This window comes from Salvelinus namaycush, chromosome 13, assembly GCF_016432855.1.
Source record: "Salvelinus namaycush isolate Seneca chromosome 13, SaNama_1.0, whole genome shotgun sequence".
Classification (NCBI taxonomy): Eukaryota; Metazoa; Chordata; class Actinopteri; order Salmoniformes; family Salmonidae; genus Salvelinus; species Salvelinus namaycush.
Window position 1 is genome coordinate 24,418,999 of NC_052319.1, and position 17,003 is coordinate 24,436,001.

The following is a 17,003-nucleotide window of genomic DNA, read 5'->3' on the forward strand; positions in this document are numbered from 1 at the left end:
CTTCACAAAATTATTATCATATTTAATCATATCATTTTTACAACATTTAGATGTAAACCTGATACATAAAAAGCGAAAAGAGAAAGTTTTTGCAAACTATTTATGGTCAGCTGTTAAAACTTCTTTGGGATAGGGGGCATCATTTTCACTTTTGGATGAATTGGTGCCCAAATTGAACGGCCTCCTACTCTGTCCCAGATGATAATATATGCATATTCTTATTACTATTGGATAGAAAACACTCTGAAGTTTCTAAAACCGTTTGAATTATGTCTGTGAGTATAACAGAACTCATTTGGCAGGCAAACTTCCAAACAGGAAGTGAAAATTCAGAAAAGGGTCGATGTGAAAGTCATCGCCTATTCAAATCCCTGTAATTTATGGATCTGTTTGCAGTTCATACGCCTTCCACTAGATGTCAACAGTCAGTAGAATGTGGAATGAAGCCTCTACTGTGATGTGGGGCCGGATGGGAGCTATTTGAGTGACTGGTCTGGCAGATTGCCAGTTCCTGGCCACGCACGCTAGCCATGGGATGGGCATGTGTGCCATGAGTTATACAGACATGAATAAATGCTCCGGTTGGGACGTTATTAGATATATATGATAACAACATCCTAAAGTATGATTCTCTACTAATTTTGACCAGTTTATTCGACTTGTAATATAACTTTTTGAAGTTTTCGTCCGACGTTTGCCTTCAATGCGCCGGTGTTTGGACACGTGTACTACACATGCTAGTCAAAGTTGCTAATATGACATAAGTAATGGACATTGTCGAACAAAAAAAACGATTTATTGTGGAAATAGGATTCCTGGCATTGCATTCTGATGAAGATAATCAAAGGTAAGGGAATATTTATGATGTAATTTCGTATTTCTGTTGACTCCAACATGGCGGAGAAATGTTATTTATATTTGAGCGCCGTCTCAGATTATTGCATGGTGTGCTTTTTACTAAAGTTTTTTTTAAATCTGACACAGCGGTTGCATTAAGAACCAGTGTATCTTTAATTATATGTAAAACATGTATCTTTCATCAAAGTTTATGATGAGTATTTATGTTAGATGACGTGGCTCTCTAAAATTTCTCCGGATATTTTGGAGCCATTTCTGAACATGGCGCCAATGTAAACCGAGATTTTTGGATATAAATATGCACATTATCGAACAAAACATAAATGTATTGTGTAACATGATGTCCTATGAGTGTCACCTGATGAAGATTATCAAAGGTTAGTGATTAATTTTATCTCTATTTCTGCTTTTGTGACTTATCTTTGGCTGGGAAAAATGGCTGTGTGTTTTTTGGATTTGGTGGTGATCTAACATAAATATATGTTGTGTTTTCGCTGTAAAACATTTTAAAAATCGGACACGATGGGTAGATTAACAAGATGTTTATCTTTCATTTGCTGTATTGGACTTGTTAATTTGTGAAAGTTAAATATTTCAAAAAAATATTTTTGAATTTCGCGCGCTGCCTTTTCAGCGGAATGTTGTGGGTGTTCCGCTAGCGGAACCCCTGGGCTAGAAAGGTTAACCTCTTGACGCTAGGGGAAAGATTATTATTATTTTTATTTAAATAACGTTCCCAAGGTAAACGGACTATTTCTCAGGTCCAGATCGTAGAATATGCATATAATTTACAGATTAGGATGGAAAACACTCCAAAGTTTCCAAAACTGTCAAAATATTGTCTGTGAGTATAACAAAACTGATTCTGCAGGCGAAAACCTGAGAAAATCTAACCCGGAAGTGATTATTATTATTATTTTATTTTTAATCTGTGTTTCCTGGCCCGTCTTTCTTCCATTTAAAGGGGTATCAACCAGACTCCTTTTCCAATGGCTTCCTCAGGCTGTGACCAGGCTTTAGACATAGTTTCAGGCTTTTATTTTGAAAAATGAGCGAGATTTTTCAAAACTAGTCAGGTGTCCTCTGATTAGTTCCTGCGCGCGAGAGGGGTAGCTCTCCATTTTGTTTTTCTCTCTTATTGAATAGGTTACGGTCCGGTTGAAATATTATCGATTATGTTTGTTAAAAACAACCTGAGGATTGATTATAAAAAACATTTGACATGTTTTTACGACCATTACGGATACTTTTTGGAATTTTCGTCGAACGGAACGAGGCTTTGGTTTTCTGAACATAACGCACAACCCAAATGGCAGATTTTTGTTATAAAAGTAATATTTATCGAACAAAAAGAACATTTGTTGTGTAACTGGGAGTCTCGTGAGTGCAAACATCCAAAGATTATCAAAGGTAAGCGATTCATTTTATTGCTTTTCTGACTTTCGTGACCAAGCTAACCAAGCTAATATAAGGCTAACTGTTCTAGCATTGATTGATACACTCACAAAAGCTTGGATTGCTTTCGCTGCAAAGCATATTTTCACAATCTGACAAGATAGGTGGATTAACAACAAGCTAAGCTGTGTTTTGGTATATTTCACTTGTGATTGCATGATTATAAATATTTTTTGTAATATTTTTTAATCTGATACGTTTGGGAATTTTCTTCTGCCTTTCAGGACCGGAACGAGGCTGTAGTTTTCTGAAAATAACGCGCAACCCAAATGGCGTTTTTTTGTTATAAAAGTAATATTTATCGAACAAAAAGAACATTTATTGTGTAACTGGGAGTCTCGTGAGTGCAAACATCCGAAGATTATCAAAGGTAAGCGATTAATTTTATTGCTTTTCTGACTTTCGTGACCATGCTAATTTGGGGCTAGCTGTTCTAACATTGATTGATACACTCACAAAAGCTTGGATTTCTTTCGCTGCAAAGCATATTTTCACAATCTGACAAGATAGGTGGATTAACAACAAGCTAAGCTGTGTTTTGGTATATTTCACTTGTGATTGCATGATTATAAATATTTTTTGTAATATTTTGCGCCCTGCAATTCAGCGGTTGTTTAGGAAAATGATCCCGTAAAAGGGATCCGTAGCGCAGAGAAGTTAAGTCATAAAACCAGCCCCCCCTATCTGTCAGCCATGTGCCAAGCTGATATGGCACCTTTGATCCTCATCAAGGAGAGAGTCATGACAACGGTAATGTTAAAGGGGCAGCTGAACATTGTCGTCTCATCTGTGATATTTTGGTTAAAAGACTCAGGTCACAAAATATTACATTAAATTGAACAATGTGTGACTCGTTTCAGGAAACTAGGCGTATGTCGCACGTCACTACTTCACAGGAGCAGCATTAAACGTAAATCATTTTTAAAAATCAAAATACATTTTTTTTCTCAGAAATGCCTTCTGGAACATGTGAACTTTCATGTGCCTTAATAACAAACTTGTATTCCATCCATAAATACTAATAAACATTTTAAATTACAAGCCTAGTTGGTTTAGCCATGGAAAAAAACAGGAACCTTCCCACTAGCCATGATTGGCTGAGATAATGTATGGTCTGGACATTCCGGGAGATGAGTTTGGATTGAACTGTGATGTAGCACGCTTCTGTCTATAACGTGAGCTGTTCAGTATGTGTTGATAGCCCTTTCTACCTTGACGTTTTTGAAAGATATGTTAGCCATCGAGAACTACAAACGTTTTGCTACTTTTCTCAACAACATTTGATGCCCTGAATTTAGCAGGCGCTATCGACAGAGCAGTAGGATAAAGTGATGGGCTACTTTCTGCACACGCCACGGTCAGTGTGAACCGGAGTGACTTGACACAAGGCTGGTCAAACAAGATGTAGCTACAAACAAAATGGAGTTAAATGGTTCCAGTCTGCCGTGAAGCGTCCATCCATGTATACGAGTAAGAGTGCATGCCTAGACAATAGTGACACATCCACTTAGCTAGATGTGGGTGAGGGGTGGTTATAGCATTTCCTCCACATGAAGGAAACACACAAGTGTGTCAGGTAAGCGTCATCTAATAACGCTCAAATATTTTTATCTGGACACACTGTTTTTGATATCGCTACTATGCAAGTACTATCGCTGTACCGTTTACACCTTCTGTATCCTGTGCATGTGACAAATAAACATACATTTTATTTGATATAGCGTGTTTACCACATGGCCTCACATGTGAATCCTTAAAGAGATGGGTGGGGCTAAGGCTTAAGCGGGTGTGAACGATGCTGAATGGGTGTAGACAAAGAAGAGCTCTCCAGTAGGTTTACCAAAACATTCAAGGGCCATTTTCTCAAAAGTGGGGTTACAAGTTTATCAACTTTCAAAGCAAAATTACTTTCCCATTGTTCCTTAACTGCAGTCTATGATATACAATTTTCTAGCTCTGAATCTCTACTTTTAACCAATGTAAAAAACACAATTTCAAATATCACATTACTTCTTACTAGTAATACATTCCTTGTTTGAGAAACATTACTAAGCAGTCTCATCCACTTTGTTTTGTGTTTTTTGGTGTAATTAATGAGAAAATATTTTGGCTCGTAAAAAATCTGGGTGGCCCCTAGATTATTATATCTACCTGCTACAGTGGCTGGTAGACAAAAAATGTAGTTTTAGGTCCTTGCCATAACACTTAACAAGTCTTAAATGGCACCCTATTACATATATAGTGCACTATTTTTAACCATGGCAGCTTATTCCCTATACAAGTGCACTACTTTTGACCAGAGCCCATTGGGTCCACTATACAGGGAATAGGCTGGGTGCCATTTGGGAAGCATCCTTAGGGTCTAGGCAATTCAGCACTAAACTACAGAGATGTAGTTAACCTTTATTTAACTAGGCAAGTCAGTTAAGAACAAATTATTATTTACAATGGCGGCCAAACCAAGACAACGCTGTGCCAATTGTGCGCCGCTCTATGGGACTTCCAATCACAGCCGGATGTGATACAGGCTGGATTCGAACCGGGGACTGTAGTGACGCCTCTTGCACTGAGATGCAGTGCCTTAGACCGCTGCGCCACTCGAGAGCGAGTGTCTCCTTTCCACCCCATATTCATTGGAAGGTCCCTGTGTTTAGGTTGTCACATGACCTGGATTTAAACTTTTATTCTAAGTAGTGTGCTAGTGTGGATATTGGGACAGAGCCCTGTAGTCACAGAGCCTCACCTTGATTCCCACATAGTCAACAGGGATGATGGGGTTCTCCAGAGAGGGCAGAGCAGCCTCATCCTGGGGTTCACCCACCATGACCCGTGTAGCCACACTAATGAAGTCCACACCGATGGTCTTAGACACGAAGGGGAAGGAGCGGGATGCTCGCAGGTTACACTCTATCACCTGGCAGGGAGGAACACACACACACATTAATTGTCACTTGCTGACATTTTCATTCTAAACCAGTACAGTTGGAGGAGGATGGGCCGAGTTACTATTACCGTTAAGCACTTAGTGGCAACTGTAAAAAAGGCTCAATTTAATTGATTAATTGAATGATGTGTCCTTTAAAGTAACTATTTCCACACTATGTAGTGTGATTCAAATAACCAAATCATCATCAACCTTTGATTATTTGAATCAACTGTGTAGTACTAGGGTAAAACCCAAAATGTGCACCCAGCGGGGGCCCCAGGACAGAGTTTGGGGAAAACTGCTATAGTGCACTATACTGTGCTGTGAAAAGAGTATTACGTCACGTCTCGTCTTAACGTTTTATTTTTGTTGCTTTTACATGCTTATCGAAAGCATAAGATAACATTTCAAGAAAGAAACTATGATCCCAATCTGGGATTTTTCTGCCATTTTAATCTGCCTAAGCTTTTTTCCCAAGTCGCCTAAATCCAGTGTAAAAAATAAAATACATAAATAAATCATTTTTGGGATGGAAAAACGCTTTCAGTGTAAACCATATACAGTGCATTCAGAAAGTATTCAGACCCCCTGACTGTATCCACATTTTGTTACGTTACAGCCTTATTCTAATTGATTAAATAAATTAAAATCCTTATCTACACACAATACCCCATAATGACAAAGCGAAAACAGGTTTTTAGAAAAGATAATGGACCTATTTATTTTTTTATAATATAGTCTCTGATAACCAAAATAAAAGCTAGACAGTCAAGGAGAATTGAAAACCCATAAAGCAATGGAACTTGTGGTTAAGAGCGGTTAGGAGTGTTGGGCCAGTAACCGAAACGTCGCTGGGTCAAATTCTCAAGCCGACAAGGTAAAAAAATCTGTTGATGTGCCCTTGAGCGAGGCACTAATTGCTCCTGTAAGTCGCTCTGGATAAGGGTGTCTGCTAAATGGAAGCGGTTTGATATTCAAGGTTTTTTATGATGTATCTAGCATTGAATGAAATAGAATGGAATTAATCCCTGATGTTGAACTAGCCTTTTCTTACTTCCACAACGCATTCCAGGATGTATGCAATAGGCATGCCCCTATTGCATACAGAGAGAACAGAGAGAGAGAGAGAACCCTTGGTTTACTAAGGGACTTACAAAAATCATAAGGGAACGAAATGCTATGTGGGCTAAAGCAAGAGGGACTGGTTTGGCAGATGATTGGATGGCTTTTAAACGTCTTCGAAATATGGGTGTGGCTATGATCCGTAAATTGAAAGCAGACCACTACCTGAAATCTACTTCACAAAATGTAAATAATCCATCCAAATTTTGGCAAGTAGTGAAAGGTTTGGAGTGCAGAAAAGATACACAGCTTCCTAAACAATTGTTGGTCGACACACAGATTGTAACTGAGAGAACCTCCATTCTGAAAGCCTTGAACCAGCATTTTTTAGATGCAGGCAGTTTATTTGAAAAGGTCAAAGGTATAATTGAGCCTCCTATAAATTTACCTGACACCCCTGTGCACTCCTTCACCAGGTTCTCCTTTTCATCCTTCTCTGTTTCAGAAGTGTGTAAAGCCCTGAAAGAAATTGATTAAAAAAAAAAAACCTGGCCCTGATGAACTAGACCCCCGCCTTCTACACCTAGCCGCAGACATCATTGCTCCTCAACATGTATTTTTAACCTTACGCTTGATGTTAAGAAAATCCCCAAGTTATGGAAATCTGCTTTTGTACTGCCTCTCCTGAAAGGTGGAGATCCTTCACTACTTGACAACTATTGACCCATATCAAAATTGTCTTTACTGTCAAAGGTACTGGAGTCCTTAGTTAGTAGGCAGCTAAAGACCTACTTCCAAGAAAACAACATCTTAAATGGAATGCAATCAGGTTTTAGGTCTGGCCACAGCACTGTTTCTGCAACATTGAAGGTTTTAAATGACATGCACTGTGCTCTTGATAAGAAGTTACATTGTGTGTCTGTTTTTATTGATTTGTCAAAGACTTTTGACACCGTGGACCATGCTGTGTTAGTGCAAAGGTTAAAATGTTATGGAATTACTGGTCATGCTCTAGATTACCTATCAAATCGTACACAATGTGTAATGGCGGATGGTTGTAAATCTGAGTCCATAGAGGTGTGCTCAGGTGTTCCGCAAGGTTCTATTTTGGGCCCACTGTTGTTCATTTTGTATATCAACAACATTGGGGATCTTATTGAAACAGCGGATGTTCATTTTTATACTGTTCTTTATTCAAGTGGTAGTAGTTTATCTTTAGCTTTTGAAAATGCCCAAAGAGCATTTAACATAATCTGTATGATTTAAAGCTGATTCTAAATTTGTGTAAAACAAAATGCATGGTATTTTCAAATGCCAGGCATGTTACAAATCATGCCATTGCTACATTGGCTGGACATACTATAGAGCAAGTTAAAGTGTACAAATATTTGGGTGTGTGGGTTGATGATAAGCTGAGCTTCACTGTGCATGTAGAGAACTTGATAAGGAAGCTCAAGCTGAAAATAGGATTGTATTACCGGCATAAGGCTTGTTTTTCTTTTGAGGCCAGGAAGAAGCTGGTACGATGTACATTACTGTCGGTTTTAGATTTTAGTGATGTTATATACAGTGGGGAGAACAAGTATTTGATACACTGCCGATTTTGCAGGTTTTCCTACTTACAAAGCATTACTTACAAATTTTTTATCATAGGTACACTTCAACTGTGAGAGACGGAATCTAAAAAATCTAAAATCCAGAAAATCACATTGTATGATTTTTAAGTAATTAATTTGCATTTTATTATATTCTAGAGGAAAACCTGGTTCAGGCTTTCCAACAGACACTGGGAGATAAATTCACCTTTCAGCAGGACAATAACCTAAAACACAAGGCCAAATATACACTGGAGTTGCTTACCAAGATGACATTGAAATGTTCCTGAGTGGCCTAGTTACAGTTTTGACTTAAATCGGTTTGAAGATCTATGGCAAGAGTTGAAAATGGCTGTCTAGCAATGATCAACAATCAACTTGACAGAGCTTGAAGAATTTTTAAGAGAAAAATTTGCAAATATTGTACAATCCAGGTGTGCAAAGCTCTTAACAGACTTACCCAGAAAGATCGCTGCCAAAGGTGATTCTAACATGTATTGACTGAGGGGTGTGAATACGTAAATGACATAATTCTGTATTTCATTTTCAATAAACGATCAAACATTTCTAAAAACATGTTTTAACTTTGTCATTATTGGGTATTGTGTGTAGATGGCTGAGAATTCAGGCTGTTAACAACAAAATGTAGATTAAGTCACGGGGTATGAATACTTTCTGAAGGCACTGTATCCATCTTTTCATCTTTGGAATTCACTGTGACCACCACACCGAGATTCTGTATTTCAATTCATGACCAAATTGCATTTTATTTTTTACGACTGTGAAAACGTCAAGTGATCATTTATAGCTTTCTCTAACGTATTCCGTCATGCGTCACACACGCACACACACACAAACTTACCATGACATCGTTGCCTTTCACTAGGAACTGAGTATTGAACGGACCAGAGATCTCAAACGCCTTAGCAATTTTCCGTGTGGCACTCTTCACCTGAGAGTAATGGAGGACAAATAGTAAATATGAAGCTTCCATCAAAGACGAACCTATAACTCAGTATAAATTATTTACATATTCACAGCCTGGGCAATAGATTTCAGTAGTGAAAAATAAATATAAACCACAGCCTAATAATGAATTCCCTGTCAGGAGTCAGTGATCCTAAATATAGGCAGGCCAACAGACTAACAGTCTAACAAATAAAATGTGGAAACTTTTCATAACGATGCACACTTTCATGATTGATGTGAGACATATTTTGAGTGAGTCAGCCCCTAGTAGGTGGGTAAAAAAACAGCATGATACGCACACACACACACTGACCTTCTCTAGGGCCCCCTGGCTGATGCTCTGGGTAGGTAGCATGAGGGTGGCATCTCCAGAGTGGACCCCAGCATCCTCCACATGCTCTGTTATAGCATGGCATAGCACCTGAGAAGAGGTTATAACTAGTAATGAGCGATTAACATAAAATTATTATTTTCCGTTTTTTAAACAACTAATTGATCAACGTTGGTTCAATTATTTGAATTCAATTTTGTTCGGGGGGGGGGGGGGGTTCTGTGAGATCAATGCACAGTTTCTCTAGACAGAACTCAGATCAAGCCCGAACTGTGCAATATAGTAGGGAGTTGTAGTTTCCAACAGGCCAATATTCTACATAGTTTAGCACAAAAAATTTGGTAATTAACTGCAATCCATTGCGCGCTTCCTTGTCCGGTCTGTGTGGGGCAGTCACAGAGAGGGAGGGTTTCCACTAGTTACCACAACCACAAAGTTAAAATTGTCCATATCGTAAAAATTGCTTTTTGTTCTTAATTTAAAGTTGGGGTTAAGCATAAGGTTAGCAGTGTGGTTAAGGTTAGGGTTAGGTTTAAAATCACATTTTAAGAAGATAAATTGTAGAAATATGCAGGCCTTATGACTATGTGGCTGTGGTAACTAGTGACAACCGAGAGGGAGGTATCTTTACCTGAAAATACATGAAGTCATACATGTATAACTAATGTATAAATGTATGCAGGCATGACTAAGTCGCTTTGGATAAAAGTGACTGCTAAATGGCATATATTATAAAAGTATGCCTTATTTACTTTGAAGAACTGCTAAAAATAGGGATTTTGTCAGACAGCAAAGGCAGCAAAACTATAGAGATGATGACTTTGAATTAAATAATAAATTCATCAAATAAAACAAATGTAATATATTACAGACAACAACTTAAATATTTTATTAAAGTAATTGAAATAAATTATGGTTAACAAGTGATAAGCAGTAATGGGCAGTCACTACCATAATGAGTCTTATTAATTGTTTTATTCTGTGTTGTTTCAGCCACAAGAGCATTGGTGAGTTTGGGCGCTTAGGACTGGCCCGCAGTCTGCTTTTTCATGAAGCTCTCAACGAAGTTATTGTGCTGACGTTGCTTCCAGAATAGGGCAGTGGTGGTCACAAAATTTCGTCAGCTGGTGATTGTCAAGCACATAACTGTCGGTCTCACGGTAATTGACTGTTAATTAACATAAACACATTTAGCAACTCCTGGCTTCCACACATAGCTACCAGCCATTTAAAAAGTCTAATAAATCCATGTAATATAGCCTACCTATAGCCTACCTTCACAATAAATCCATTATTTATTTTAGACAAGTCTAAAGAAGCATGATATGAAGAAAATGTTGTTTATTTCAGAAGAAAAGAATACATAGCATTATATTCATAGCATACACGAGCTGTCCTTATGTTAGGTCCTGATGTGGCTATGCCAAATGGCTGTGGGCTACACTAGTTCATTTAGCAGACAACATTTGCTTATAATTCCGTGGCATTATTTTATAGTATGAAGAATACAATTGAACAAAGCTGAATAAAATATAAATATTTTCTCAATGATTTGAGGGAGTGCGGACATGCGGCTATTCTGTGTTGAGCGGTTAACAGAGAAACAGGTACTCCTTTATGCTTAATTTAGAGTTATTAATGTAACTTTAGTTGTTCTACAAACGTTGGGCTATATGTTTTGATTTTTAATACATTGTAAGGCTGCACAATGAGACTAATGATGATTTGAAAAAAGTCACTTGAAAGGAATGAGCTCTGCTTTCCTTTTTACGCAGGCTATACATACTACAATAGTCTCTCATTCACAATTTGACAAGCACTTGATAATGCCTCGAATTTCACGGCGGCATACCCTTTGTGGCCGTAATGCACCCTAAAAAAAATCCATGCCTTTTGCGGCCCGGAGTGCTGCATTGTGCCCTTCTCCCTGAGTGTGCTGCGCAACCCGAATCGCCTCTCATTCACATGGCTCTCCATCACGTGATTGGGTCTTTCTCACAGGCTACAAGTGAAGACATACACATCGGGGACACAACTGTGCGTGTCCTTATCCAATTCCAAGGTGCATATTGAAGATATTGGAAGAACTGACCACATTTACTTTTCGTCAGCCAACAAAATGAATAGGCCTTACGAACAGCAAAAGCACTAGCCTTGTCAATCTTTTATCCCCCCATAGTACAAAAGTCAACCTATTCTATTCTGTGTGATAAATAAATACGCCAAACATAGTCTGGGATAGTAGTAGGATGCGATAGATCCCAAATTATTACAACCACTAGCATAAAAAAAAAGTTTTTATGCAATGTGGCTAACGCTCAGAACATTTATCTTAAAATGTTGTTAAACTAGTAGGCTATTTCTTCACATTATAAGCGCAGCAATGTGCACATGGTAGTTGGCTATAAGCGCAAATGTTCCATTTTTATGGTGAAAATTATCTCTCCCAAACTTGAAACTCACAAACTGCTTACATATGCCAGTTAGGCTCTACACCCCTTGTAAAACGGATAAATGTGCTTAATTTTAAGAAGATATTTGGCCACTTTAGTCGTGATACAAACCCTATTAAAACATATAGGCCCATGGGCTGGCTACATGAGGTGTGCGACTATGATTAGAAAAAGTAGCGCCTATGATAAAAAAAAGGCATTGTTTCTTATGCTGGGCATCATTCAAAAGTGATATATATATCAAGTGATAGGCTAATATTGTCACCCATCAGACTATTCTTGATTTAATCGTATCTTAACATATACTAAATAATATATATGTGTGACATTTGTTTTCATTTAGAATGGACCATTATCATGCAACTCTATCGAAACAGGGGCAGCCGGAGAAAATACATAGGAATGGAGGATGCATTCCCCGTGGTTCATTTTCATGCCAGCCAGGTAGGCTATACTTCTGTTGTAAAGCTAAACAATGTGCTTAATATTAGGAAAGTTGAGAAATAAGTATAGTAAGCCTAGCCTATAGAAATCTGATGGGATCCACATATTTTTATTAGCGGCCATCACTGTGTTTTCTCCGGCAATTGCATAGCCTATAGAAATGTTGCGCAACATGAGCTCACGGGCTCTCATGAAGTGTTTGATTAGATTTTCTAATACATTTGCATTGATGTCAGAGTGATTAGAGGGACAATAGAGTGCTGAGTACCAGGCAGTTAGCAAGGTGGTAGGCTACTAATGACCAGCAGCAGCAAGAGAGCTTGGAGAAGCCTAATTACCGTGGAAAAACGGTAATGTGGAATTTGACTGCGTTCATGACTCGTGACCGCTGGTGGCAGTAATACGGTCACTGCAACAGCCCTATTCCTGAGGCAGTTTGGAACTAGGTAGTGAGTGTTGCAACCGAGGATAGACAATTTTTACGCACTTCAGCACTCGGTGGTCCCGTTCTGTGAGCTTGTGTGGCCTACCGTTGTTGGTCCTAGACATTTCTACTTCACAATAACATTACTTGCAGTTGACCGGGGCAACTCTAGCAGGGTAAAAATTTGACAAACTGACTTGTTGGAAAGGTGGCATCCTATGACTGTGCCATATTGAAAGTCACTGAGCTCTTCAGTAATAGCTGAATCCACTCATTTGAAGGGGTGTCCACATACATACACTATATATGCAAAAGTAACACTATTATTTCAAGTCATCACGATAAGCAGCCCTTTTCACACAAAAGTGTACAAAGGAATTCATCAATAGATAAACTATATAATTGATAGCAGGTAATATACGTTAATATAAAACCTTAAATGGATGAATTGCTGAAAGGGCCCTGGTCAAAGGCCATTTGGTACGCTACACTTAACTCTCCCACCCCTTCCCCTTCCCACCAATCAAAAGGGAGTAGTGTTTCAATGAACTGCGTTGTCGTTAGTACATATTAAACCCCCGATAACTGCAGCACTCATTAGCAACACACTAATTGATGAACACACATACACACACACACACACAGCGGCACACAGGCGAACACACACAATCCTGGAGGAACACACACTCTAGATAAAGCCTGTAGTTAATACGGGGGAAGGCATATGAAGAGCACACGCACGCATGCACACACGCACACACTGAATAATGAGACCTATTTGGCATTCAGTCAATGGATGGATCTGTAATGTGTGAGGAAAAAGAGAAGAAGACAGACAGACTGAAATACAGAATACAAGGAAACCAGATATAATCTTTATAGCATATTTTGAGAAATCCTTTGATACAGTATGCCTAGAATCTGTTTATGAGTGCCTGGATTTTTTTAACTTTGGAGAATCTCTCATAAGATGGGTAAAAGTAATGTACAACAACCCTTTATGTAAAATAATTAACAACGGATACTTCTCTGAAAGTTTTGAGCTGTCAAGAGGTGTAAAACAAGGTTGCCCTTTATCACCATACCTATTTATTATGGCCTTTGAAGTGTTAGCGATAAAAGTCTGATGATAACATTAAGGGACTAAATGATTCAAGTTCTCTTGAGTCCTTCAACCTTGAAGGGCCTTATTGAGGACCTGGATAATTTATCAAATTTCTCTGGGTAAAACCTAACTATGGTAAGTGTACTATATTACAGATTGGGTCTCTCTCTAAACAGTGGTTGCCAAACTTTTTATAGTCCCGTACCCCTTCAACCTCCAGCTGCAAACATTCAACCTCCAGCTGCGTACCCCCTAAAGCACCAGGGTCAGCGCACACTCAAATGTTTTTTTTTTGCCATCAGTGTAAGCCTGCCACACACACACACACACACACACACACACACACACACACACACACACACACACACACACGATACATTTATTAAACATAAGAATGAGTGTTTTGTCACAACCCGGGTGGTGGGAAGTGACAAAGAACTCTTATAGGACGAGGGCACAAATCATAATAATCAATCATTTTGCTCTTTATTTAACCATCTTACATATAAAACCTTATTTGTTCATTGAAAATTGTGAATAACTCACCACAGGTTAATGAGAAGGGTGTGCTTGAAAGGATTTACATAACTCTGCAATGTTGGATGGTATTGGAGAGTCTCAGTCTTAAATAATTTTCCATACACAGTCTGTGCCTGTATTTAGTTTTCATGCTAGAGAATCCACTCTCACATAGGTACGTGGTTGCAAAGGGCATCAGTGTCTTAACAGCGCGATTTTCCAGGCAGGATACTCTGAGCGCAGCCCAATCTAGAAATCTGGCAGTGGCTTCTGATTAAATTCAATTTTCACAGAACCGCTCGTTGCAATTTAGATGAGGCTCTTCTGTTCAGATATCAGTAAGTGGACTGGAGGCAGGGCATGAAAGGGATAACGAATCCAGTTGTTTGTGTCGTCCGTTTCAGGAAAGTACCTGCGTAATTGCGCTGCCCATATAATTGCATAGTGCAGAAAATACACAAGAGTTCTGGGGCCTTGCTTTAACAAAATTAACCATTTTCACTGTAGTGTCCAAAACGTCTTTCAAGCTGTCAGGCATTCCCTTGGCAGCAAGAGCCTCTCGGTGGATGCTGCAGTGTACCCAAGTGGCGTCGGGAGCAACTGCTTGCACTCCACAATGTCTCCCTGTCATGGCTTTTGCGCCATCGGTACAGATACCAACATATCTTGACCACCAAAGTCCATGTGATGTCACAAAGCAGTCCAGTACTTTAAACATATCCTCTCCTATTGTCCTGGTTTCCAGTGGTTTGCAAAAGAGGATGTCTTCCTTAATTGACACCCTATAAACGTAATGGACATATACCAGGAGCTGTGCCAGGCCTGCCACGTCTTTTGACTCATCCATCTGTAACGCATAGAATTCACAGGATTGTATGCGAAGCAGTAATTGTTTCAAAACATCTCCTGCCATGTCACTGACGCATCGTGAAACAGTGTTGTTTGTATAGTTTTTTGGGGCCTTTTCCCCCAGCATTGTCAAATCAAACTTTAATTTGTCACATGCGCCAAATACAACAAGTGTAGACTTTAATGTGAAATGCTTACTTACAAGCCCTTAACCAATACTGCAGTTCAAGAAGAAAATATTTACCAAGTAGACTAAAATAAAAAGTAATAACAAAAAGTAAACACAATAAGAATAACGAGGTTCTATACAGGGGACAACGGTACCGAGTCAGTCTGCTGGGGTACAGGCTAGTTGCGGTAATCTGTACATGTAGGTGGGGGTGAAGTGACAATGCATAGATAACAAATAAACAGCGAGTAGCAGCAGTGTACAAAAGGGAGGGGGGGTTTAATGTAAGTTGTCCGGTGGCAATTTTATGAATTGTTCAGCAGTCTTATGGCTTGGGGGTAGAAGCTGTTGAAGAGCATTTTGGTCCTAGACTTGGCGCTCCGGTACCGCTTGCCGTGCGGTAGCAGAGAAAACAGTCTATAACTTGGGTGACTGGAGTCTCTGACAATTTTATGGGCTTTCCTCTGACACCGCCTATTATAAAGGTCTTGGATGGCTGCTCTCTTTAGCAGCCTGACGCTCAGATGCCGAGCAGTTGCCATACCAGGCGGTGATGCAACCGGACAGGATTCTCTTGATGGTGCAGCTATAGAACCATGACTGGGAATACAGATATGCATCTGTTGGTCACAGATACCTTTTAAAAAAAGTATGGGCAGTGAGTTGCCTCATGCAATGCAACATATCTCCTTCGCATAGAGTTGATCAGGCTGTTGATTGTTGCCTGTGGAATGTTGTCTCACTCCTCTTCAATGGCTGTGCAAAGTTGCTGGATATAGGTGGGAACTTGAACACGCTGTCGTACACGTCGAACCAAAGCATCCCAAACAGTATGCAGGCCATGGAAGAACAGGGACATTTTCAGCTTACAGGAATTGTGTACAGATCCTTGCGACATGGGGCCGTGCTGAAACATGAAATGATGGAGGCGGATGAATGGCACGAAAGTGGGCCTCAGGATCTCGTCACAGTATCTCTGTGCATTCAAATTGCCATCAATAAAATGCCATTGTGTTCGTTATCCGTAGCTTATGCCTACCTACCTACCCACCCATACCATAACCCCACCATGGGGCACTCTGTTCACATCAGCAAACCGCTCGCACAAATGTCTCCTTACACGCTATCTGCCATCTGCTCAGTACAGTTGAAACTGTGATTCATCTGTGAAGAGCACAATTCTCCTGCCTGCCAGTGGCCATCGAAGGTGAGCATTTGCCCACTGCAGTAGGTTACGACGCCAAACTGTAGTCAGGTCAAAACCCTGGTGAGAACGACAAGCTCGCAGATGAAGAAGTGAAGAAGCTGGATGTGGAAGTCCTGGGCTGGCGTGGTTACACGTGGTTTGCAGTTGTGAGGCCGGTTTGACGTACTGACAAATTCTCTAAAAATAATTATGGTTATGGTAGAGAAATGAATATTCAATTCTCTGGCAACAGCTCTGGTGGACATTTCTGCAGTCAGCATGCCAATTGCACGCTCCCTCAAAACTTGAGACATCAGTGGCATTGTGTTGTGTGACAAAACTGCACATTTTAGGGCAACCTTTTGTTGTAACAGCACAAAAAAGGAGAAATGCTCACTGACAGGGATGTAAACTAATTTGTGTGCAAAATCTTTTGTACGTATGGAACAATTTCTGGGATCTTTTATTTCAGCACATGAAACATGGGACAAACTCTTTACATGTTGCGTCTATATTTTGTTCAGTGTACAGTACCAGTCAAAAGTTTGTACACACCTACTCATTCAAGGGTTTTTCTTTATTTTTTCTATTTTCTACATTGTAGAATAGTGAAGACATCAAAACTATGAAATAACACAAATGGAATCATGTAGTAACC

At 39.5% G+C, this 17,003-nt stretch overlaps 1 protein-coding gene across 1 annotated transcript in view; it reads right to left on the reverse strand.

Moving 5' to 3' along the window:
* cps1 (carbamoyl-phosphate synthase 1, mitochondrial) overlaps positions 1–17,003 on the reverse strand; it is a 90,713-nt gene that overhangs the window by 20,859 nt on the left and 52,851 nt on the right. The window contains exons 30-32 of the mRNA XM_039006527.1: positions 9,179–9,286; positions 8,759–8,848; positions 5,057–5,227 (exon numbers count right to left, since the gene is read on the reverse strand). Coding sequence (XP_038862455.1) covers positions 5,057–5,227; positions 8,759–8,848; positions 9,179–9,286 — 369 coding nt within the window. The remainder of the gene's footprint in view (positions 1–5,056; positions 5,228–8,758; positions 8,849–9,178; positions 9,287–17,003) is intronic.